Source organism: Crassostrea angulata, chromosome 8 (genome assembly GCF_025612915.1).
Source record: "Crassostrea angulata isolate pt1a10 chromosome 8, ASM2561291v2, whole genome shotgun sequence".
In the NCBI taxonomy this organism is placed as follows: Eukaryota; Metazoa; Mollusca; class Bivalvia; order Ostreida; family Ostreidae; genus Magallana; species Magallana angulata.
In genome coordinates this window covers 27620868-27647090 of record NC_069118.1, presented here as the reverse complement: position 1 = coordinate 27647090, position 26223 = coordinate 27620868, and the positions used below count along the sequence as shown (strand labels likewise).

Here is a 26223-nt window from a genome sequence, read left to right as displayed (position 1 = left end):
CTTATGCAGAACAACTTATATACATTGAATATTTATTATTGTATAAAAATAATCATCACAATAATTGGTTAACAGTGGATGCATTAATTAAAAATAATCAAAAATCAATAAATCAAGGGCAATAACTCAATACAGTAATACAAAAAGATTCTAATGAAAAAATAGCTGCCTGCTTCAATTTCATAGTCATATCACATGTTGAGTATTGCAGTTCTCAAAAAGATCCTTTACAATTGTTTATATATGGGATATTTAGCTACATCAAACTCTGAACCTTCTGGTGAGGCCGAAGAATTGTCCTGGAGCCAAAGTCTTAACAATTAAAAAGAATCATCTTGCTGATTAGTTTCTGAGAAGAAGATTTTTAAAGATTTACTCTATATATTCCTATGTAAAACTTTAACACCCCCCCCCCCCCAATGTGGCCTCACCCTACCCCCAGGGATCATGATTTTCACAACTTTGAATCTACACTACCTGAGGATGCTTCCACACAAGTTTCAGCTTTCCTGGCTGATTAGTTTCTGAGAAGATTTTTAAAGATTTACTCTATATTTTCCTATGTAAAACTTCGACCCCCCATGGTGGCCCTACCCTACCCCCGGGGGTCATGATTTTCACAACTTTGAATCTACACTACCTGAAGATGCTTCCACACAAGTTTCAGCTTTCCTGGCTGTTTAGTTTCTGAGAAGAAGATTTTTAAAGATTTACTCTATATATTCCTTTGTATAACTTCGACCCCCCATTGTGGCCCCACCCTACCCCTGGGGGTCATGAATTTAACAACTTTGAATCTACACTACCTGAGGATGCTTCCACACAAGGTTCAGCTTTCCTGGCTTTCTGGTTCTTGAGAAGAAGATTTTTTATTTTTTCATTAATTTCTAATTATCTCCACTTGAAAACGGGTGTGGCCCTTAATTTTCACAACTTTGAATCCCCTTTGCCTAAGGATGATTTGTGCCAAGTTTGGTTGAAATTGGCCCAGGTGTTCTTGAGAAGATGTTGAAAATGTGAAAAGTTTACGGACGGACAGACGGAAGACAGACAAAATGTGATCAGAATAGCTCACTTGAGCTTTCAGCTCAGGTGAGCTAAAAAACAGAATTTATCAAAGTCTAAAAATCAACATTTTTTTTTGTATCTTTAAAAAGAAAAAATATTTTATACTCATCTAAAATGAAAGGTTGTGAGCTGCACCATGGGCTCCCTCAATGATAAGGAAAACGCTGTTCCATTTTTTTATTTCAAAAGTGTTTAAATATTACTCAAAGATTGAACTCAATGATTGAACTAACCGCTCTAATGATATTAGTTTCTGAAAACTCTGAAAAATTAGTTTTTTGTATAACCTTACAGTCTGAGGTATCTTACACAGTTATAAGTTTCCCCCCATGCTATTTTGAATTTAACCAGCTTTAAATTTGTATCTATGATCTACCTTCTGGAAAACCTGCTTCTTTTTTCTCTTTTATCTTCTGCTCTGAGGAAATCTAAATTGATAAGAAAAAATTATCAGTTGAAAAAAGTACCATTTGAGTCAAGAAAACTAACCTCAACAGTAGTAGAGGCAGGTATTATTTCCTGTGCATCAGAAATGTTAAATGGTACGCAGAGTGTAATGCACAATTACGTAATCAAACAGGTAAGCCATTAAAATTTTGTTTTCATTATACATATGTATTTTAACTAATAAAGAATATAGAGAACTTTTATTCATTGTTTAAAGAAACATTAACATCATTTTTTTTTCATCTATACACTTACAAGTAACAAAGATAAAGATTAAGATACGGTTCCACTTTTATATATACCATAAACATTCCATCAGAAAATCACAAATTCATACATTGCATCAACTTGTACATACTTGCTATAATATACCTGCATCATAAACAATAAACATATCTTTGGTGTCTTGGGGGCTACTCATTTCAACCATCAAAATAACTACCTCTACTGTACATAATATGCTTCTGTATTTGGAATCACGAAAGTTGTCTGCTTGCTTAAAAGATACATTTTCAAAAATTGTGATATCTATGCCTTTAGAGAACGGATCTGTTTTAGAATTCCGTAATCTTAATACAAAAGTGTTGTTCCCATCAGGAAAGCTAACTAACATCTTCTATTCTTACAAAATCTACAGAAGAAGCATTCTTACACGTAATTTCTTCACATCAAAAAACAGAGAAAAAGCTCCGTTATCTAGCAAAATGACCAACTCTTTCAAAATCTGTACCGTTATAGGTAGACGCTTTACAACTTGATTTGTCTGGGATTTTTTAACACCTCCAAGAATATAATGCAATTGATGACAATCATGTAATACATAACCTTAACCTGCTACAATGTAATAATAACGAATGCCAGCTAGATACAGTTTCATCGTTTCGTACTTCAGCTTTAGAACTGATTGACAATGAGATTTGAAGTAAACAAGACTTAGTGTGGTCTCAGTAATAGAGGGTAATGATGTTCTAGAACAAACTACGCCATTCATACACATAAAGGTAAGAAAACACTGTTCAACTGGTTCAACGGTAGTGGTAATGAGTAATTCAGGTGACATAGAAACATTTCAAGATATTGCCTGGAAACTGAAGTGTTTCAAACAAACAGAATGTAGAAAATTCTTACCTTTGACCTAAAAATCAATAGAGGGCCTTCTTTAGGCCATAAAAAATGGATTAATGGATGGACAGACTTACCCCAAAAATATTCCCCAAAAGTGAAAATGTGGGACAAATAAGTAAAACCATCCTCTAAAATAAGAATCCCTTACCTCAGGGTCAAGAATTTCACAATTTAGTACACCTTAGATCCTAGCTTCCTCATTCTTATTATGTACTTGGTTTAATTGCTAGATGCCCAATAAAAGGAAATACTTGTATACCTGTAATTCCTGATTGCATCCTCTGCAAAGAATGCTCACTGTTTCCTCTGCAAGATTTTCTTCTCCCACACAGAAACTTTTTTTGTGAAAATTCCTTCCACAGATTATACAAGGAATCTATATCAAAATCAACAAAATAGTCCTCACACACACAAATCTAGCCAACATGATGTTCACAGCTTATAGTTAAATTTCAACTTAAGGAAGGAGTCTTCTCGTTATCAAACATACTTCTTATAATAAGAAATTCATAAAAATTTTGACACAGTCAAACGAATCATATTACCAAATGATTCTATCAGTTTAATCAAATTTGACCTTTTAGTTTTCACATAAAGGTCAGGTCAAGGTCACTACCTTTTTCCTCAACGTAAAGGATGATAAAAATAAGTGGTATTGATATTGCTTATCCCACTTTTGCTCTATTTTTCTTAAATTTTTAAGAAATTTTGATTATTTTTTTATGCTTCCAATAATAAAATATATTTGATTTTTATGTACAATGAACACTTTATATAAAGATATTATCTAAGCATTGAATCATTATTTTTTGAAAGATATAGTCTCATAACTGCAGCAGTGTGTGCATACAAATTGAGTATCGCGTTATGAAAATTTGTATGCACACACCGCTGCAATTATGAGACTATATCTTTAAAAAAATAAGGATTTAATGCTTATATTTACATTTTTCTTAACTTCTTGCCTTGTCTGCAAATGTGATTTATAGGTCAAAATTTCTGTTTTATCCTAAGGGTAAGTTCAAATTAATGGAAGAGCCACTGTAACAGCCACAAACGTGAACTTTGATTCTCGCTTGTGACGTTGCATTTTACAGCGTTCAACGTTTGTGACGCCATAATAAAACTAGTCATTCTAACCTCTGAGTACCCTGTGTGTGTTACAGTCTTATAACTGCAGTATCTTTTCACACACTTTACATGCAAAAAATATTTGGAATGTAAATATAAAGATATAAATTGACAGAAAAGCTAACATACTGACCATTTAATAAGAGAGAAAAACTGATTTTAGTGATTTTTTTTTTTTTTTTTTACAAAATCAATGTATAGAATGGGCGCTTTAAAAAGGTTATAAAAATGTAATCTGATAGGCCAATCATATTAAAAGCATATGCTGAAAACCAAGTATCGTATCATTAGTTCACATTAGTAAAAATCCAACATTAATGTTATATTGTTTTTAAAATGCTAAAACAGATTCATCATATATGTTAACTCTACCGATTTTCACGGAAGTCTACCGCTTTTAATTGAAAATCTACCGATTTTTCAAAAATTCAATTTTGCCTCGCTTGGGTAACCATTTTGGAAGCCATTCTAACTATAAAATCTCGCTAGTTCTTTAGATTTTGCGTGAATTGAGTCGGGAACATTCAAACGTTTTTTACAAAGCGATAATAATGTGGGTTTCAAGCATGCGTTTGACAATGAGTGGTGAACACTTTTCATTAACTTTTATTAACTTCATTAACATTAACTTTTATGCAATACAATTTTGTTGCATCATATTTTACAGAAACAAAACTATTGATGATATAATTTATATCTAATCAAAACCCGAGCTGTATTAAGAACCTGTTATTTTCCGTGTGATATTTGATTTCAGGCTGAAATGTTTTCGGCAATCAGCTAGGGTGTGTGGTAATGAAAACAATGTTAACAAATGGTACGCGGAATGTGTATCTGCTTAAATATTTATTTAACTTGTCTGTAATAATTCGTTTTTAATACATCATTTCCTTTTACAGAAAGAAATGCACTTATGATAGATTTTATATTTACTTTATACAAGAGATGGATTTATATAATTAAACCCGCTATTTTTCGAGTGATTTAATCTCGGGCTGAAATATTCGCGGCGATCAGCTAGGGTGTTCGGTAATGAAAACAATTTTAACAATACAGAAAAATTTATTGATCATAAAAGCTCATAATTTTAGTTTAAAAAAGAATTAACTGGTCATTTTTATACATTCTATAAATGATGCAGTGATGATTGACAACTCGGCAATTGTTACTAAAAAGAAATTCCACGTAAATCTTTAGTTGTTCGTGTTCTCTCTCTCAAATTCTGCCATTATCAGTTTGTTCGTAAATATCGTTTAAAGCGATCATACGTTTATCATGAACATCGTTTATCCTTTCCTATCGTGTATCAATCCTCTCATATCGTGTGTGTATACTGTTCTATCGTGCGTTAATCCTATCCTTTCGTGCGTGTATACTGCTCTATCGTGCGTTAATTCTATCCTATCGTGCGTGAATCCTATCCTATCGTTCATCTTGTAAAACATAACGTTGCGGGTACTGTACAGGAAATATAATGCTTGAAAAAAATTAATAACTACAATTCCTACCTTCTCTTCACTGGAAATCTCAAGTCCACAGCAAGGACATGAATACTTCAGAAACACTGAAACAGAGGAACAGTGAACTTTTCATTAAATCATACTTTAATCATACGTGGAAAACAGCCTTCATGTTCTTTTTTTTTTTTTTTTTTAAAGATGCAATTTTGTAACTGACCATGTCTGCTTAAAAGTTTCATTTTCTTTGATATAAAAACACCTTTTGATTATGTTATTAATTTACGGCTAAACTTTGTGGCCAAGACACACCCTCAGGTCATAAGGAATCTGTGTGAAGCAAGAAGTTCCAATGTTTTTCCATAAGAAAGATATGGACCCAACACCAATTTTGCACTCTTCCTGCCAGTAACCTTGACCCTGCCCAAATGACCTTGGGTCAAGGTCAAGACACATCCTCTGGTCATAAGCAATCTTTGTGTGAAGTAAGAACTTCTCCATAAGAAAGATATGGACTGGACAAAAATTTGCACAGACAGACAGATGAACAAGGTCAGGGGTGTGCAATCACCTCCTGACGCCAGGGGCTACTGATTTCAAAGATCGGGCTTGCAAAATTTCAACTGTGGTAGCCTGTTTAGCAAGTAAATTATAACCAGGGTTGGCAAAATATGCCGGTAAATTTGCAAAGTCCTAGTAGGAAAAGTGTATTGTCATTGTTATCACAGAGGCATAAAATCTGCTCCTTTTGTGTCATGATAGCCTAAAAATGTCTTATGCATCTTTTTCTTGTGCTGCATTCTTTTAAGAAGCTTCTACAAACACTTTGCTATAAATTTCACACTTTAAAGTTTTACTGAGAGTGTTGAGACGAGATAGTCACGTCTCACTGCACATGGTTTTGATAGTTACCGAGGAACTGTTTTCAAGTGACATCACTATCAAATGATTCCCTTTTCCTTTTGTGTTGAATTCGCATTTCTTTAATATGTATTCATAAGCTTTTTAAAATTTTCTTTTACACAGAGAGAGAGAGAGAGAGAGAGAAAGAGAATGAGATGCATTACAGAGATATTTTAAAAATTTTGCAGTAACTATCCTCATTAACATATTTTAAAGTGACCTGCTCAGTAAACTAAAAAAAAAATCATATTTTGCATATTCTTGTTTAATTCCATTATTTTCAATTAAATTTACCATTACATGTATGATAACTGCATAGTTGTATTTTGTACATGATATTCAACAGGATAAAATACATACATAGATAGTTGTGTGATTTTATAGAGTTTAGGTTTTCTTATAAAAACACCCTAACCAATTCTGTAACTAAAATGTGTAGCAATGAGAGAGCAATGAAGTTGAATATTTTTGAATGAGTCTACTGCAGAAAACATAAAGCATCTAGACAACCTTGAGATGGTGACCATCTCAAAGGGCCCTGCTTAAATAATGGAAAATAGAATAAAAAGAATTTTAGAGAACTTTGCTTTGACCTTGACCAATAACTTAAAAATTTTGCCAGCTGGCATAAAACTTCTAATTCATTCTCATTTCCCCTTACATACAGACATTTTTGTTCATTCTGACCAAGATTAAGCAACTGGGAATTAATCTATGGTCTAAAACTGATTATAGAGAGATCTACTATGACTTTTACATTGACTTTACATTAACCAACAAGCTCTAAGTGGAGGGTATATAAATATGCTCTTAAAAAAGGATTTGATTTGACCTTGACACCTGACCTACAAACATCATTCAAGCTCACTGCATATCCTTTGATCAAAGCCACCATGTGGGTGATTTCATGAAATATGAGCCAGACTGGAGCAAAGAGAGAGATGATGAACTCCAGAAAAAGATTTTTCATATAAATCTGCTTTGACCTTCACAGTTGACTTTGAAAATTGGTTCAAGGTCACTACACATCCTTTAATTAAAATCTCTGTTTATGTGGATTATGAGCCAAATAGGGCTAGTGAAAAGTCTAAGAAAAGGATTTTTGCATGGTCCGATGTGACCTTGACCCTTTACCTACAAACCTCATTCAAAGTCACTGCACACTCTTTGACCATAAACACTCTGTGAGTGAAGTATGAGTCAGATTGGACCAAATGGAGAGAAGATATGCCCCAGACAAGGATTTTATATATAATTCTGATATAACATTAACCTTATACCTAGAGACATGGCATTGTTATCACCCAAAGGCGTTCTGCAGAAGAGGTATGAGCCAAATTGGGCCAAGGGGAGAGAAGCTATGCTCTGGACAATAGATCTCAGATGGAAAGACAGACGGAAGGACGCACGGACAGACTGATCACTATAGGGCAATTAAGGGGGAACAGGACACATATCATGTGACTATTACTGCAATGATGCCTTGATGTGCTAACTCTATTATGATGTCATAATTGAATTGATTGTATATTGCTATGATGTCATTTATTCATTTTGACGTCATACAGGATTAGATAGATCTTTTTCCCGTACTAAACAGCTCTAAAGTAGTCATTGTCAAAGCATGAGCTGGTGGAAAGTTTAACATTTTTAATTTTAGAAATGTAAATGTACAAAATCATGAGCAGTTAATATAATCAGATATATAATCTAAAAATGATCTGTTCATGTTAATTGATAAATCTAAATAATGTATTGCTTTATTGATAGTTCAAAACAGAGTTTGTCACAAATTTTTAAAGTTCGATTTTGAAAATTGTTTTCGTTCTCAAAATTAATTGGATATGACTTTCAAATAAATTCCATCAAATAAAATAATCATTACAGAAAATTGAAATAATGCCAGAAAAGGGGGATAATTCCTATTAAAATGGCTGGTAACTGTGAACCTTGGGCTAGTAACTTTGTTATTCCCACTTGCACCTGGGCTAGTGGCCAAAATTTTTAATTGCACACCCCTATAGAAATATGTTTTTCACAATGAATTACTTAGTGTTTGTAATGTTGTCATCATTTAATGTATTTTCCCAACCAGATGAAATGTTCTGCACACCAACCAATGTATTGGACACATCTTTAAGATCATGTAACCAACCATATGTTATATAACTTTCACTTAATTACAAGGAGTGGCAACCATTTAACATACTGTACTGACCAACTGATATATATGAGAACACAATATGAATGTAATGGTGACCAAATGGTTTTATGCTATGACTCATTGCTTCATTTTTCCAATTGTCTAACATAAATAAAGCACCAGCTATGTCATTATTACCACCTTTTTACGTGCTTTTGCAACCATGTAAAAATAGCTGTAAACAGTTTAATGTATTTGAGGCACTTTTAGATATGTGTTACCCACCATACGTTATATACTTTTCACCATATAACAAAGGCTGGTGACCATTTAACACACAGAAACGACCCTTTATTTTATGAATCTCGCCATGTATTATGATGTACCATACCTAATGGCAGCTATGGCCTTCCATAGTTTAGACTCCTTATTCTTGTACAAGTCTCTCTCTCTCTCTCTCTCTCTCTCTCTCTCTCTGAGAGTGTATGTTTATGTGTGCTGTGTGCGCAAACAATTTTGATTGAAGTTTTATTGGTGTGGATTTTAATTCCTTTATTTAAGACTCATGGTATGAACAATTTCAACACAATGACGAAAGTTTGTACAGTTGAAAATGAAATCAGATTTATTGGTTCAAATTTTGACACAATTTCAGTAATTTTACATCATACATACTAGATTAAAAATAAAGTAAATAAAGCTGTGTTTGTTCTAAGTACTTGCAAAAAGTTATTATTTCAATCATTTATTTAATGAATTAGTTTTTTTCTTACAGTAATGTACCCAGTAAATGATTTTTATCGCAAGTTAAGACCCTGAAATGTGCTACTACACCAGTTGCATGGTTCGGTTCGTGTTTTGAATGGTAAGGTACGTTTTGTGAAAGGTAAGCTTCGCTAAAAAAAGCTGCTTGCTTTGTGAACGGTTTGCACACTTTTTTAATGAGGTAGGCATGGCCTGAACACTTTGATTTTTCTCGATATAATTGTGTATAGTTTTTGCCCAATTGACTTCAGCAAGGTGGTAATTATGACAAGCATTTTTTTCTTTATTTATATGATATTTTACAAATCTATTTCAATCTAATAAAAATCTGAGCTTCCATCCGTTCCCCCGGTTTTGATACGTTGCATGAAACTTGTACTCATTGAAAACCGGGCAGTGAGGGGTAGTTTTATCTTTGATTAGTCTGTTACTATTTGCATTTAATTATAGATAAATGTAATATTACAATATATTTTACTTTATAAATCCCGATATATATTTGTTAATTCGGCAATCTGTTGATAATTCTAATAAGCATCTAAAGCCCCTTTCACAATTGGCACACGAGCAGAAGCGACCAAATATTCGTGCGACCGAAAAAATTAGATATGAATCGTCAACTGTTGCCGAAATAATCGCATATGAAAAAAGTATTCGTACGAATTTCGCACGAGCTAAGCGAGCGTTGTGCGATGTAAACGCATTGAATCTTGCGATACATCTTGCGTCTGTATGCGACTGTTGTACAATGAAAGCAACTGTTAAAAGATAATACGATAGGAACGCGCGAGAGACTAGGTGATCGGACGATTGAACGTGCGCCAAAGTGATTGGACGTGCGACTATGCGTTCCATGGTACGAATGATCGTGCGAGTCATAGGGGTATATACACCGCCCATATTCAGTAGACATAGATGAAAGCGAGAAAAGATGCCGCCCAAGAAGATACAGATATGCAGTATTATTATACCTCAATATGATTATTCTATTATATCTGATTAGGCTAGAAAGTCATGTGACAGGGCGACGACATAGGAATAAAAAAGCTGATATGAGCATACGATGTAGACAAATATGATGAAGTCAAAAATATTTCATCATTATGATTCTCTTTATTTCTCAGAACCAACTTAACTACCTATGATTTATGAAAGAAAAGTGAGACAGTTAAATGGGAAATCAAACAATCACGACGTTAATGTTGCGACTGTTGAAAAGTCAAACATAATTAGAAATCAACGTATTTTGTGTTATCATATGTTGCTTGGTATAATAAAACGTTTATTACATTAATGTTCAGCAAATATTAAGATTTATTCCCCAGAAAAAACAAACTTCTCTCGGGCGATGCCCTCGGGAAATATGATATATCTTGAGGGAATAAATCTTTACACATGTATTTCCCTCACGATCATGCAATATATGTATATAGTAAATTTTGTTTTGAAACAGAGATACTTATACAGGGTATATATACCAGTAGCAAAGCATGGCATATTGAGGCTAATAAGTCGTGCAATGATAGTAAAACGTTGCAAGATTACATGAGACACGTTGAGCAACAGTCTCACGGTCGCAAAACAGACGCATAAACACCAGCGATTTATCTTACGATCTTTATAAATCGTGCATCACTCTTGCGAGTACACAAAACGTTGTCAAACGTTCGTACTAATGTTCGTGCGTTGCACTGCGATAATTTGGATCGCGTTCAGTCGCGTCTGATTAGTGTGCATGTCCACTATTCAGAGAAGACTTGATGCGACCAGTAAAACGTACGCAACGAATGCGAGAGCTCGTGCAACGTAAGCGAGGGCTCGTGCAACGTATGCGAGAGCTCGTGCGAAGCTCAAAAATTTCGATCGCAAAGTGGTGTAAAGTGGTCGTGCGCCAATTGTGAAAGGGGCTTTAAGCTTTTATTTCTATACATGTACTTGTATTGAAATCATCAATTATATCTAATCCATTTAAAAATGTTATAGAAAAATGCCACGACTTTAATCCGATATTTCTTTAGTTTCCTTGATGGTTGTCTTGTTTTTCAGCTTGTTGTTATTTTACAAGCGTCTTTTAATTTCTTTATTCATAATTCTTATGATCACTTTTATTGTGTACTGTTGCTGGTCAAATTCCTCTGGTGAATAGACAATGTAAAATAGACGCAATTAATGATAAGATAAACAATGAAATTCAGTTTAGAAATCTTGAAATCAACCGTTATAAATTTTGTTCGATACAGATTTATATTCTTATAAAATTGATTCTATGATTTCTGCACTTGTTCGCATACACAGATCACACTTAATTGTAACCCGTCATCACTTCTCCTACCTAAAATAACATTGCATAATTAGTCAAAACATGTTATTCCATTGAACTATTCATATACATGTAACATATTACTTACAATTTGTACATCGTGAGCTCGATACACACAATAAGTCAATAGCTTTTTATAGCGATATTTATCATACTGTTGGACAAGTGTCCGCTCTTCACTGTATGCATGCAATTTAGCTGACGTTTTACAAATGCTGGCTAAACTGTTTATATTTCATTTACCTTTTTACTCACATACTTGGTGTAATCAGTGATAAATATATTAAGAATTTATCTAGTAACAAAAAAATACGCCAGTACAAGAAAATTATTGTTGAATAGCTTAAAATAGGAACAGTCTTTTAAATAAGAATTGAAAAACATAATTTGAAAACTAAAACGCTTTTATTTCACAATTTTCTTTTAGCTATGTAGAAGGAACCAAGTAGCATTGCACATATCGTGATCTGTACTGTTATATTTTAACTGATTGACAGGCGAAGCACGTGGAGTCCTGAAATAAAATCCCACTCAAATAACCAAATATTAAAACCTAATGCGAAATAATAAAGTTCAGTCACTGTGATAGAACTTTAAATTAACACTAAATCTCTCTCTTTCTCTTGCTATGTAAAGTCCAGTATGTACACCATGTTTAAAACATTTCATAAAAATAATCAAAATAGTATTGCTGCGAATTGTGTCAACATTAGAATTTACTATATATCTTTAGAAATTGGCGATGCAAGTTTAGTCAAAAATGAAAGAAATGATTAAGGTCTAAGAAAGGAATTAAATTAAAACATTTTTGTTATGGTTATAATAAAAACAACAGCGTTAAATCTTAACATATGTTATTTATTCCCTTATATATAAAAAATCTAGCAGAAAATTGAACTTCTCTGATCAGCGATAATCTTCGTCCCTATTCATTGCAAGAATAAGTTAATTAGCGGTAAGCCGAATATGAAAGTCGCATGCTTATTGCACGGTACAGTGGGCTTTTTTGGTTGTTTTGAAGTGGGTCTTCCATAAATTATCTTGCAAACTTTTTGAACTATACGGTTGGTTTTGTGAAATGAACGGTTCACTTTGTGAATGATACATTTCACTTTGTGAACAGTACTGTTCATTTCTTGCACGGTGCAGTTCATTTTATAGGTGTAGCAGCATGTTTCAGGGTCTGTACTCTGTGATATTCCCGTAGTATACAGTTTCTTAATCGTTTTCGTCTCAGGTGTATTTGTTTGTGTACATATCTACAGACAATACACAAAATGGGTCGTGATGAGTTACTAAACAGGTGTCCATGGAAAGGTGTGAATAACGGCATCTTGTGTAGACCTGTTTAAGCGTCCAAATATACAGAGTTAATTGTAAAATACAATCACTGCTAACAAAAGAAAATAAAAGACAATGACACCTGTTGTGTATAGAACCCACAATGAAAGACAATTAATTTATCATAGGTACTAGAACACATGTTATATGTTTTGGTTTGATATATTTAAACCTGTAGCCATTGGCTACTATTTATAACATATAACCTGTAGAACAGGTATTCAAGTTAACCACGATTTTCACTCATTCGAAGGCTTTTCTTTGCCGCATTTGCACGTACATGTAATATGTCTCAACCAATTAATGCCAATGATATAGGGATTGAGAAAGAGAATGAACAGAGTGAATCTGCGCCTGACCTGACCGACGTAGTAATTTATTTATTTATCATTATTTATTTAAATACTGTTATAAAAAACCAGTTTGAAGAGTTAACAGAAAAACTACAAACAGAGCAGTCTCAGAATTCTGAGTATTTGCAGAAGAAGGTGAATGAAAATATCGGGAAAAAGCTGAAATCGGAGGGTAACAAGATCCAGTTCGAGTTTAATGAAGGGCTTAAAGAGAAGGTCCTTAAATTGGAGAAAATTATGAAATCGAAAGGTGATCACAAATCATTGTTGTTAATCAGCGAGATAATTCATGACATCGATACCCGTAATAAGCATATCGGAATCGCCGACTCGTCACCAGCAGGCTGGAAAACGGTGAATGAATACAAGGCCAGTGATATTGCAGATGATTCAGAGGATGAAAAGAAGATCCGTAGTGCGGAAAACCGCGCCCTCAGGAGTGTCAAGCAGTTCCGTCTTAAATACAGGCCACGCCCATATCAAAGTGTCCCGAACAGAGGCTATGTGTCCGCCGCTGCTGGATCCGCCGCTCAAACTCCTGCTCTTGTTAGCGCTTCTCAGCCTTTTCTCGCCTACCCCAAGCAGGCGTATTTTCATGGGAGACAGAGAACCCCACAGCCAACCGACGTTTGCTTCGGATGCTTTAAGTATGGCCATTGGAAGAACGTGTCCCGCTGGAAACAACTTCCAGACAACACAGCAACAGAAGTGAAGTTCTAGCGGAAGATAAGTATTTTGATATCAATTGTGAAAGTGATTCTGAAATTCTTCAGCACATTGATTAGTTTGATGTAATTGATAACGAAAAATCATTTATGTACACAAAGGGTATAAAGAAAAGCTTATTTAGACATATATTATTTTGGGAGAGTATGAATACTTATGACTCAATTTTGAAAATAATAAAATCGGGTTATGATATTCCGTTTACTGCCAATCCACCTTCTATGTGCATGAATAACAACAAGTCTGCATTACGAAATAATTCCTTTGTATCTGATGTTATTCAACAGTTATTTTTGTCTGAATGTATTGTAGAAGTTCCCTTCCAGCCGTTCTTTGTCAGTCCTTTAAGCGTGGCCGAAAACAAAAATAAAAAACGTTTAATTTTGGATTTGAGCACTCTGAATACTTACATTAAAAAAGAACGCATTAAATTTGAAGACTGGAAAATAGCTTTAAAATACTTCAGACAAGATTGTTTTTGTATCAAGTTTGATTTACGTTCAGGTTACCATCACATTGATATTTCTACTAAGTCCCAGACTTATTTAGGTTTTTCATGGAAGGACAAGTTTTACTGTTTTACGGTTTTACCATTTGGACTTAGTACAGCGCCGTATGTATTTACTAAATGCTTGCGCCCTATTGTTAAATACTTTAGAGAAAACTGTATAGACATTATTTTGTACTTAGATGATGGTTTAGTGTTGTCAAATACAAAAAATCAGTGTGAGAATGTTTCAAAATTTATTCAAGATACGGTTTTCTGGTTAATATCGAAAAGTCTGTTTTTCAACCAGTTCAGCAGTTAGAATGGTTGGGTTTACAGTACAGCTCACGAGTATCCCGACAAAAACACCGACCACCGTGTTTGAAAGTCCACGCTGAGCGTGGAAGTGTCGGTACCTTTGATCTATTGTTCTCTGTTACGGCCACGAAACGAGAAAAAACACGGTGCGACACGGTGCAACACGGACAGTAACACGGTGTAACACGCGGTATTTACCTGTGAAAAAAGGAGGATTTAGGAATAAAACTTATAAAGAATAAAATATTTATTGATGTACGTAAGAGAATCAAAGAAAAAGACAAAGAAATAGAAATAAATAAAAATTTTATGCACGCAGACGTATGCGATTGACAGGTTGATTTTTGTTAATATTAAAAATCGATATCGCCCACATAAAGGTTTTATCAATTAAAACTCTAACACTTTCTTTTCCTTTTTAAAATTCAAATAAACGGTTCCATAAGTTTTTGTTTCAGTCCAGTTTTAAACGTAGTAGTAATCATAGTTACTGTAGTTTGGCAGTTTTAATAGTGCATAGAACCATAACTGTGATCTTTTCTCACTTATACTCTATTCAACGATAACAAATCTAACGGGTTGTTGAAAACAAATGTACTTTCTCTAAATAATATAATTATACAGCTTTATATCTAATATATTTTCAAATTTTCTTTCTTTTATACATATGTGTGATGTACTTGTCCATGTAGTACCGCACGGTACATATTCATAGCGCTAAGAATCCGTGGATCGGTACTTGATAATTTTTTTATTTCATCTTTATAGCAACTTGAGTTTAGAAATTATTTGTGTTCCAAGAAACTACTCAGTATTGCAATAAATACTGTTTGATTGTTTAATGATCGTCATATAAGAGAGAGAGAGAGAGAGAGAGAGAGAGAGAGAGAGAGAGAATACCAGTATGAGTTTAATTTAAGTACATTTTAATGTTATTTTTTATGTATAAAAAAATTTTGTTTATACGTATAAAACAATAATTTTCATGTGTATATTTTCATTCTTCATGTAATGTGTGGTCTACATGTATTTAGGTTTAAACAGTCATTTGCTGGATATTATTTTATAGTCAACAATGTAGGATTTGTTTTATACTTTATATGCAAACAAGCTTGGTCACTCTGTAGTAGTTATTTTTAGACCAGGCAGTGGGTCCCTAATTATTGCAGATACCTAAATTCCATGTCCAAATTAGGTAATGCATTGCATAATGGGCAGCTACATCTCTGGTGGTCAGCCACCACGTGATTCTCTTATCTTAGCAGTATTAAGTTTCAGTAACTACTTGTAGCATCATTCCTTTGTCCGGACTCTAGCTAAGCAGACGCATTGTGTTTTTAATTATTATTTTTTCAAACTTTCGACCAGCTTTACAAACCATTAATGTTTTCTTTAATTTCACGGGATTTAACATGGCAGACCGCCGCAGTGCACGAGCGAGATCTAGTGCAGGTGCCCCGTACGATCTCAACAGACCTGAGAATTGGACAGTCGAGAAACTCAGAGAGGAGTTAAGAAAGAACAACGTTAGTTTTCGTCAGTCCGACAAAAAGAGTGTGCTATTGAAGAAGGTTAAAGACTTGACTTCTAGTCGTAGTCGCGTGGATCATGAAGAGCGCCCCGTACAGTTAGCATCGGGCTCGAGTAACAGAAACGGATTCCAAGATGGCGGCGACCATCGCCAACTAATGCAAACGATCTCGACTCTTACGGAAACAGTGTCAAAGTTGCAAGATGAACTAAGAATCGTTTCAAGTAAAGTGCACAGCGATCAAGCAACGAGTTCTGATGCAGTGGATACGGGACGGTTGATCGCACAGGAACAGCAGAGGCCCGGGGACGATCATCACAATGGCTTCACTCTACAATCCGCTCTACGGAATCCAAGCCAAAGTGTCGAGGGTAGGTCAAGCTTTCTTCAAAAAACGAAGTTTGGTTATGCTATAGAATCATTGCCCTTTGTGGAAACTGTGTCCCCTTCGATTCGTAAGGCCATTATTGAAGGTAAAGACGTAAACCTAGCACAGCTCCTGATACCAACGACCAACGCCATTTCTCTCAGGGACAAAGAAACGAAATACGGAGAAGAGAAACCGGTAAAAGATCCAAGACTTTATAGAAGCCTGTCAATCTCAGAATTCATCTATGCGTTTGGCATTTACAAAAATATCATGTGCCAAACTTACCCGCAGAGAAGAGAAGAGCTGGACTTGTATGAGAGAGACATTGTAGACATGTCTAATCGCTATGGCGGTAAGGGCTTTTATGAATACCATAAAACCTTTTCAGCACGAGCAGCAGCACATTTGAAGTACTCAAACATACCTGTAGACTGGTCTGTTAGGGATAACACTCTTTTCTGCAACATATTTGCAAACTTGCGTCCTTCTGCATGCTACATATGTAATAGCATCAGCCATACTGCTGGATTTTGCCCTATGACAACATCTAAGAACAACTCCACTATACGGACTCAAAGGAAAGGTCAAGAATCAGACAGTCAAGGACGTCCTCGTGTAGCATACCAAGACAGGGAAATTTGCAATAACTTCAACTCATTTAAAGGTTGTGAAAATGCTAGATGTGGAAATGCCCATGTTTGTTTGCGGTGCCAAGGAGATCATTCAGTCAAAAAATGCAACGACTCAAAAAACGGCCAGACACCCCGCTCCAAACATTAAGCGGGGTTAATTTTCAGTCAAGTGTGTCATCATCTTTAAAAGTATCTGTGCTGCAAGAGGAACTGAAACATTATCCCGACCAATCATTTGTGAATTTTCTCATCAAAAGTTTGACAGAAGGATTCCACACAGAAATTAACTCCCTACCCACCATACCTTTAGAATGTAAAAATCTTTTATCGGCAAGGCAAGATCCAGACACAATTACTCAGTTAATAGACGATGAACTTAATAAGGGTTATCTCATTGGACCGTTTGAGGAGATACCTTTTGAAATTTACCGCATCAACCCCTTAGGACTAGCACAAAGTAAATACTCTAAAAAGAAGCGTTTGATAGTGGATATGTCAGCTCCACACAATAACCAGGATCATCCAAGCCTAAACGAACTCATTAACAAAGAGGATTTTTCATTACAATATGTGACTATAGATCATGCAGTGCGAATAATCCAATCTTTGGGTAAAGGAAGCTGGCTATGTAAAGCTGATATCATGGACGCTTTTAAACTTATTCCAATTCACCCTGCATTGTGGCCATATCATGGGATTAAAAACAACAACAAATATTATTTTTTCACTAGACTAGTCTTCGGTAGCCGTTCAAGCCCAAAAATATTTGACTACCTATCATCTGTGTTGTGTTGGATTTTGCGGGAAAATTATGGAATTTCAAACATTCTTCATTTACTGGATGATTTCTTAACAATTGATTCACCAGACTTTGAAGCAACACGAACTATGGCCTTGGTTCACCATGTTTTTGCTAAACTTGGTATCCCATTATCAGATAAGAAAACAATGGGACCATCTACAGAACTAGAATACCTGGGAATTATCTTGGATACCAACAGGATGGAGGCGAGGTTACCAGAAGAAAAATTGGTTAGAATATCTCAACTGGTACAGCAGTTTTCTACAAGGAAATCCTGCACGAAACGTGAAATACTCAGTCTTCTCGGCCATCTTAATTTTGCCAGTCGTGTGGTCCTTCCTGGCAGATCATTTGTGTCCTATCTTATTTCGCTTTCCACCAAAGCTCGGGAATTACACCATTACGTTGCCTTGAATTCGGAGTGTAGACTTGACCTGCACATGCGGTCCAAATTCCTGGAAGGATGGAACGGAAGATCGTTTTTCTTGGACAATGCTACCACAGATGCCACCGATCTACATCTGTTCACAGACGCCACAGATACGGCTTTTGGAGGATTTTTTAAAAATCAGTGGTTTCAAGGTTATTTTCCGAAAGAACTGACCTCAGAAGACCAATCCCTGTCAATGGCTTTATTCGAACTCTATCCAATCGTCGTCGCATCGGTGCTCTGGGGGGCACAGTGGTCTGGTTTAAGAATTGTATTCAACTGTGACAATGAAGCGACAGTTCACATCATTAACAAAGGGCGTTCGAAAATACCCTTAATTATGAAGTTTATGCGGAAACTAACTCTATGTTCAGCAAAAAACAATTTTATTATCCTTGCTCAACATATAAGTGGTGTCAAGAACTGTATTGCTGATGCCTTGTCTCGATTTCAGATGGACCGCTTCCGACATCTGGCCCCACAAGCCGACCCTGTACCGAAGCCATGCCCAGCATATTCGAGCCTCATCGCGATCTGAAGAACCATGCCGAACATTTAATCGATGCCTCCATTGAGTCCAGCACTGCAGCTACATACAGAGCAGGACTAGACTGTTTTTTAAGGTTTATATTGATGTCTCGAATGTGCTCAGCCTTTGATAAATTACCTGTCATAAATGAAGATATCCTTGTGTATTTCGTATCCCATTGTCAACTTATGTTAAAATTGAGGTATGAAACAATCAAAACTTATCTTGCTGGTGTACGTTTTTTCTACCTGAAAGATGGCCAATGTCTTATGTTTAAAGATTTTGAGAGGCTTCATTGTGTCTTGCGTGGTGTCAAAAAGCAACAATGCAACCTTAGATCAAAGAGATTACCGATCACCTTTTCAATTTTGTCTCAAATGTGTGATTGTCTGAACAAAGGTATTTTTTCACCAATGTTAGATCTTATGTTTGACTGTATCTGTAAAATGGCCTTTTTTGGTTTCCTAAGATGTGGAGAATTTACAACAAATTTTCACAAGCAGAAAGATTTTTTAACTATACAAGATGTCACATTTTCAGAGGACGAGTCTTTTTATATCTTGAGGTTAAATTCATCAAAAACAGATCCCTTTCGACATGGCATTGACATTAAAATTTTTGAGAATTCTTACTTAAATCCAGTAAAAACTATGAAAAGGTATCTCGATAGACGCTTGAACCTTTGTCACACTCAAGATCATGCTGCTTTATTTATTGATGACAAAGGTTACCCAATGTCAAGGCAATTTTTCTTATTTCATGTGAAACAAATCCTCTGTAGATTAGGTTTTGATGAGACAAGATATTCTGGGCATTCCTTCAGAATTGGTGCAGCCACTTCTGCTGCTGCAGTTGGTATTCAAGATCACTTAATTCAGTCATTAGGTCGCTGGAATTCAGACTGTTATACAAGGTACATTAGAATCAATCAAAATACCATCAAGTCTGCACAAACAAAAATGTGCTCACTGTAAATTACTGTAAATTTTATCTTCTTGGGGGCACTCACTCACATCAATTATTGGTATCCACTACAATATGATGTTTATTCGTTTTGGCCTGGTTACCCCCAATTCAGATAAATTTCTATGCATTATGTAATTAGTTATATCTACCCGCTGGTGTCAACCCGGGTCCCTGCATTTAAACCTGATGGTGTCAACCCAGGTTCCATCCCTTAAATCCCGATGGTGTCAACCCGGGAACCATTCCTTAAATCCCGATGGTGTCAACCCGGGAAATACTCTTTAAATCCCGATGGTGTCAACCCGGGAACCATTATTTACCCGACGGTGTCAACCCGGGTTTCTTAAGTTACAGCTAATAATTTCCTGATGGTGTCAACCCAGGAGTTTTTCAGTTTTATATGTGAGTAGCCCCCGAGAAGGCCAAATATGTTGTATTTTGTGTGATTTTTAATCTATGCTTTGTCAGTAGATTTATTTGTTGTGCTTTTGTTGGTGTTTAATAATTGTAAAGTATTTTCATGTGTAGGTTTAATAAATTGTTCAACATACTTTGATTTGCTCTTGATATATGTATAAACTTGTATTTTAGTGTAATAAGTTAGATTTATAGTTTCCATTATATTGAACCCTTATCCCTAAAATTGCGATAGAATATATGCAGTCAGGGTCCACGTGCTATCCCTGTCAATCAAATCAGCCCGCGAGATATATAGACCACGTGCTCCTTCCATGATATGGGGAAAATGCCGTTCTATTGGTTTTTTTAAAGTCCGCAAAATAGAAAAATGTTTAACAATGAAGTATTCAGTGTTTGAAATGTTTAGTTTCTTCATTCTTATACTGCATGCATGAGGGTTGGAATATTACATTGTAAAATAAATCTCTCTCTCTCTCTCTCTCTCTGTACTTTTGTGCAATCATTTTAGAATTATAAGAGTTCTATTTGTATGAACTTAATTCATTTATTTTAGATCCATGGTTTTAATAACGATTTCAACACAATGACTAAAAGTTTGTAAAGTTCACAAAGTAATAAGATTTTTTCGTTAAAATTTCGACGCTATTTCACATCAATAAAGTTGTGTTTATTCTAAATGCTTGCAAAAAGTTACCGGTATTTATTTATCTCATTCATCTTTTTAATCAATCAGGTTTTTTTGTACATACATGTATGTGTACCCGGTAAATAATTTCTTATCGCAAGTTAATACTTTGTGAAATTCCCGCATTTATAGAGTTGCTAAATTGTTCCCCGGATCCACGCGCCGATAGTCTTACGTGTAGTTGTTTGTGTACATATCTACAGACAATTTTTTTGTTTGTTAGAGATTAGGAAAAATCATTGAACTAACAAAGTAGAAGTAAGATATATTCAGACCATACACACGATGGGTTGTGATGAGTTACCAAACAGGTGTTCGCGGAAAGGTGTGAATAACGGCATCTCGAGTACACCTGTTCAGACGTCCAAATATACACACAGTTAGTTGTAAATTCCAATGACACCTAACAAGACAGACAATAACAGCTGTTGTATATAGAACCCAAGATGAAAGACAATGCTGTGTATCTGATCAGCTTCCGTACATCGCACGAGTGATTTTTTCATGTGAAATCACGAGACCATTACGAGCTATACGGAAATAAAGTTGAAAGTTATTTTATGAAATTCGGGTATATTTTTTAATACACGTACAATGCTTGAATATAATTTAACAAGAGTTTGTACATGTATTTATCTATAATCTATAATATAAAAGTGATTTTTTGTTTATTTATTGCTACATAAATAGCTGAAGTCCAAATTATTCGAGTCACCGGTAATATGGGGTAGTTATTTACTACAGCACATCAACAGCACATGTTTTTAGAAAAACATGATATGAAATGTTTTCATTTCTCATTTTTAATTGGTTTAAAGTAAGGCTGTAAATTAATTAATAAATCTGAAAGTGTTTACAGATAACAGAAATGATACGTTTAAGCTCCCGACATTTCAATAGGATCGTCAGTTACAACATCACGTGTGTTTAGAAAAAAACAAGATGAATTAAATTGATTTGAATTTTGATTATATATTAATTGATTATTAAATATTTTTGGTGAATTTATTTCAAATTATTTAAGAACAAATGAATTAAAAGGTACCCATTTACGTCGAGTTTTCAGATCACAAAAAATTAACTTCACGTTGACAGCCTCGACAATTTTATGGGTCTGTGCAACTTAAGTCGACATTCTATTTTTTAAATATGAAAAGGGTATATATGTTTCAACCCTTGTTTAGCCATAATTTCTTTATTTCTAAACATACGCTATTTCTATCAACGTCTCAGGTAACGATATCCACGGAGTAACACAGTGGCCACAGAGTTACACAGGCGGCCACCGTGCGACACGGTGCTTTTTTTTTAATTTTCCAATACACATACACGGTGTCACACCGTGTGCACGGTGCGACACAGGGCGTTTTCCACCGTGTTTTTTACACGTTGGGTGTCGGGATACTCGTGAGCTGTACTGTAGTTTGGAATTCAATCGACTTTACATTGTGTATTCCAGAAAGGCGTATTGATGACTTAAAGTCTTCATTAGAGTGTTTGTTAAAATTAATGCCTAAAGTTACGGCGAGACAACTTGCTAAGGTGACAGGTAAAATTATTTCGCTCTCTCCCGTCTTCGGGAATGTTTGTAGAATTATGACACGCTATTGTTATATGAAAATAGTGTCAAGGTCGTCTTGGGATAGTGTTCTCAATGCAGAAAAAATGGAACACGTATTGAAAGAGGTGAACTTTTGGCTTTTGAATATTTTTGTATCTAACAAAAAGAAACTATGTACCGTATTTTTCGGGGCATACGCCGGTATTTTTTTTCACCGATGCGCGAGATTCGGCCTATCCCCTATATCGGCTTATCGTAGTCCCAAAGTTAAAAAATCAGACAGTAAAATCCCAAATCCACTGCTTTTATCCATCATTTATTATGAGAGGTTGTTTTTTTTTTCATCCATTTAAACTATTGTTCGATAGTTGTCTCGTTGATAATTTTCGTTAATATGTAACATAATAAATAATAAAATATACGCGATATTTTCATTGCGATTCAATAAAATATACGCTATATTTTCTTTACAATCCAAAATCAAAAGAATGTTTTTTTTCCATATCCATGTTTCATTATATGAACTTATCCGAAATCGCTCGTGTATGAAACGAGGAAACTATTGTCGCATACTAAAAAAAGAAAACGAAACCGTGTAGAAAGTAATATTACGGAAGACTGTGATATAACGAATATTGCAATCCCCGGTATTATGAATGTGTGCAGTTTGGGTTTAAAGTGAAAAAGTGAAATTAAGAATAGATATTTAAGAATGACATCAAAAGATTGGACACCGTATATCAAAATTCAAATCAACCGGCAATAAGGTGAAGCTGAAATCAGTGCATTCAGTACTATGCTCGTTGATTCATGGTAATAAATTGCATCATCTTGATTTTTGTGATTCTTTCATGGCAGCGTTTGTAGGAATCAGTGGTCTTGGGTGTAGAATAAATCAAATACTTTATTCGGTACAATTAATCTCCTGTTAGTTGAAATAACGGTATTCTGGTGTCGTGTGTATACAAAGGTGTGAAACCCGTGTCTTAGACACAGCCTGCGGGCACAATAAATGATAGCGTAGTGTATGCCTCAGACCAACCGTTACACTTTGTTGCATTAACTGTGTTTGTTAGGAATACAACTTTCTTGCAAAACGACAAGTCACTTCTTAAGTAATTTAAAGAAAAAAAAATAATTTAAATATTTTTCAGGGTATTTCCATTTCTCATTATTAACGATTACGGGAGATAACTCTATTTGAATGATAATGGACGCCATACCCAGTATTTTACGTATAGCTTTCAAAGTATAACTTGATCAAATGAAAATTAAATGTAGCTGTTATCAATGAAATACAAAATGTTTAGAAACATAGTATACATAGTATATTATACAAGTTCATAGGGGTAGGTGTTGCAATAAAATTATATTATGTGAACTATACCGACAAATACGGAAGAGATCAATCATCCACAAAACACAGACGTGGTTGAGCCAGATTGTTCTATTTTTTAAAATTGCTAAAAATATATTCGTTTAAGCTAATTAAATAATTATAATTACTCTTTTTACTTTCTATATTGATATTCCTGAGAGTGTTTATACCGGCAATGGCTTTCTTAATCAGCGGTCATACTTTCACTATAGTAATCTTCGATTGAAATTCGGCCAATCCCCCAAATCGGCCAGTCTAAGGATTTTTTCTGAATTTTGTCTAAAAATGAGCAATTCGGCTTATGCCCCACATCGGCGTATGCCCCGGAAAATACGGTAGTGTTTTTGAGAAAGATATTGTTGTTTATTCTGATGCAAGTAATGTAGCAGCAGGGTCTTATACTATTGATGTAAATCAAGAGGTTTTTCATTTAATGTGGAAAGAGCATGAGGCTAAGAAAAGTTCTACGTGGCGTGAATTAAGAGCCATTGAACAAACTGTGAAATGTTTTCAAGACAGATTTGCATCAAAGACTATTAAGTGAATCACAGATAATCAAGCATGTGTAAAAATAGTGCAATGTGGGAGTATGAAATTGGAATTTCAAGAGTTAGCCATGAATATTTTCTCTGCTTGTATTCAGAAAGGTATTAATATTGATATTCAATGGATTCCAAGACAAGAAAATATCAAAGCTGATTATATAAGCAATATCATAGACTATGAAGATTGGGTTGTGACAAAGGAATTTTTCCGATTCATGGATGAATTGTGGGGTCCACATACAATAGATCGCCTTGCAAATTCATATAATAAAAAGTTGGAAAGATTTAATTCCTTGTTTTGGAATCCAGGTTCAGAAAATGTCGATTGTTTTTGTCAGAATTCGAGTGATGAAAATAACTGGCTTGTGCCACCTGTTATTCTGATAATTAAGACTATCAAATATCTTGTGAGCTGTAAGGCCAAGGGTACTCTTATTGTTCCAAAGTGGAGTTCTTCACCTTTTTGGACTTTTATTTTTGGGAAAAATCTAGGCTATCGTGGTTATGTACAAGAAGCAATCGAATTTAAAAACCCCCAAAATATTTTTCAACAAGGATTGAACAAAAAACTCTATATTTAGATCTAACAATTTTTGTACTCCCGTGTTGGCCGTAAGATTAGATGCTGGTAAATGTTGATGTATTGTTGTTGAAATAAAAAAGTTGATGTTTTTTAACATATAATATCTTTTTACTTTGTTTTACATTCAAGTCTTGATACATACATTTTGACTATTAATTGATCGGGGTGAATGATACTTTATGTAAAAAATAAAAAAATTTGAAGTTACGTCCTGGTGTCCTGGTGCAGTGGAAATGAGTAAGTCCTGCTATATAGCATGGTATAGCCAGTGGAGTTGAGTAAGTCCTGGTACATAGCATGGTGTAGCCAGTGGAAATGAGTAAGACCTGCTATATAGCATGGTGTAGCCAGTGGAAATGAGTAAGTTCTGCTATATAGCATGGTGTAGCCAGTGGAAATGAGTAAGTCCTGCTATATAGCATGGTGTAGCCAGTGGAAATGAGTAAGTCCTGCTATATAGCATGGTGTAGCCAGTGGAGTTGAGTAAGTCCTGGTACATAGTATGGTGTAGCCAGTGGAGTTGAGTAAGTCCTGGTACATAGCATGGTGTAGCCAGTGGAAATGAGTAAGTTCTGCTATATAGCATGGTGAAGCCAGTGGAGTTGAGTAAGTCCTGGTACATAGCATGGTGTAGCCAGTGGAAAAGAGTAAGTCCTGCTATATAGCATGGTAAAGCAAGTGGAAATGAGTAAGTTCTGGTACATAGCATGGTGTAGCCAGTGGAAATGAGCAAGTCCTGGTACATAGCATGGTGTAGCCAGTGGAAATGAGTAAGTCCTGCTATATAGCATGGTGTAGCCAGTGGAAATGAGCAAGTCCTGGTACATAGCATGGTGTAGCCAGTGTAAATGAGTAAGTCCTGCTACATAGCATGGTGTAGCCAGTGGAAACGAGCAAGTCCTGGTACATAGCATGGTGTAGCCAGTGGAAATGAGTAAGTCCTGCTATATAGCATGGTGTAGCCAGTGGAGTTGAGAAAGTCCTGGTACATAGCATGGTGTAGCCAGTGGAAATGAGTAAGTCCTGCTATATAGCATGGTAAAGCCAGTGGAGTTGAATAAGTCCTGGTACATAGCTTGGTATAGCCAGTGGAATTGAGTAAGTTCTGGTACATAGCATGGTGTAGCCAGTGGATATGAGTAAGTCCTGATACATAGTATGGTGTAGCCAGTGGAATTGAGTAAGTCCTGGTACACAGCGTGGTGTA

General features: G+C 35.2%; 3 protein-coding genes across 3 annotated transcripts in view; 2 read left to right on the top strand and 1 right to left on the bottom strand.

The window, feature by feature from the left end:
• The window catches only part of LOC128160857 (uncharacterized), a 198272-nt gene that overhangs the window by 47700 nt on the left and 124349 nt on the right, over window positions 1–26223 (bottom strand). The window contains exons 16-18 of the mRNA XM_052824167.1: window positions 5280–5335; window positions 2900–3016; window positions 1445–1496 (exon numbers count right to left, since the gene is read on the bottom strand). Coding sequence (XP_052680127.1) covers window positions 1445–1496; window positions 2900–3016; window positions 5280–5335 — 225 coding nt within the window. The remainder of the gene's footprint in view (window positions 1–1444; window positions 1497–2899; window positions 3017–5279; window positions 5336–26223) is intronic.
• Window positions 15997–17332, top strand: LOC128159624 (uncharacterized). Its single transcript, XM_052822771.1, has one exon. The coding sequence runs from the start codon at window positions 15997–15999 to the stop codon at window positions 17263–17265; it is 1269 nt and encodes a 422-aa protein (XP_052678731.1). The 3' UTR covers window positions 17266–17332.
• LOC128159626 (uncharacterized) lies at window positions 17465–20394 on the top strand. The gene has a single exon (XM_052822772.1). The coding sequence runs from the start codon at window positions 18854–18856 to the stop codon at window positions 19850–19852; it is 999 nt and encodes a 332-aa protein (XP_052678732.1). The 5' UTR covers window positions 17465–18853; the 3' UTR covers window positions 19853–20394.

What these genes read in the sequence shown, in the direction of transcription:
- LOC128159626 (XM_052822772.1), top strand. Translation starts at nt 18,854, where the DNA reads ATGCCCAGCATATTCGAGCCTCATCGCGATCTGAAGAACCATGCCGAA.
- LOC128159624 (XM_052822771.1), top strand. Translation starts at nt 15,997, where the DNA reads ATGGCAGACCGCCGCAGTGCACGAGCGAGATCTAGTGCAGGTGCCCCG.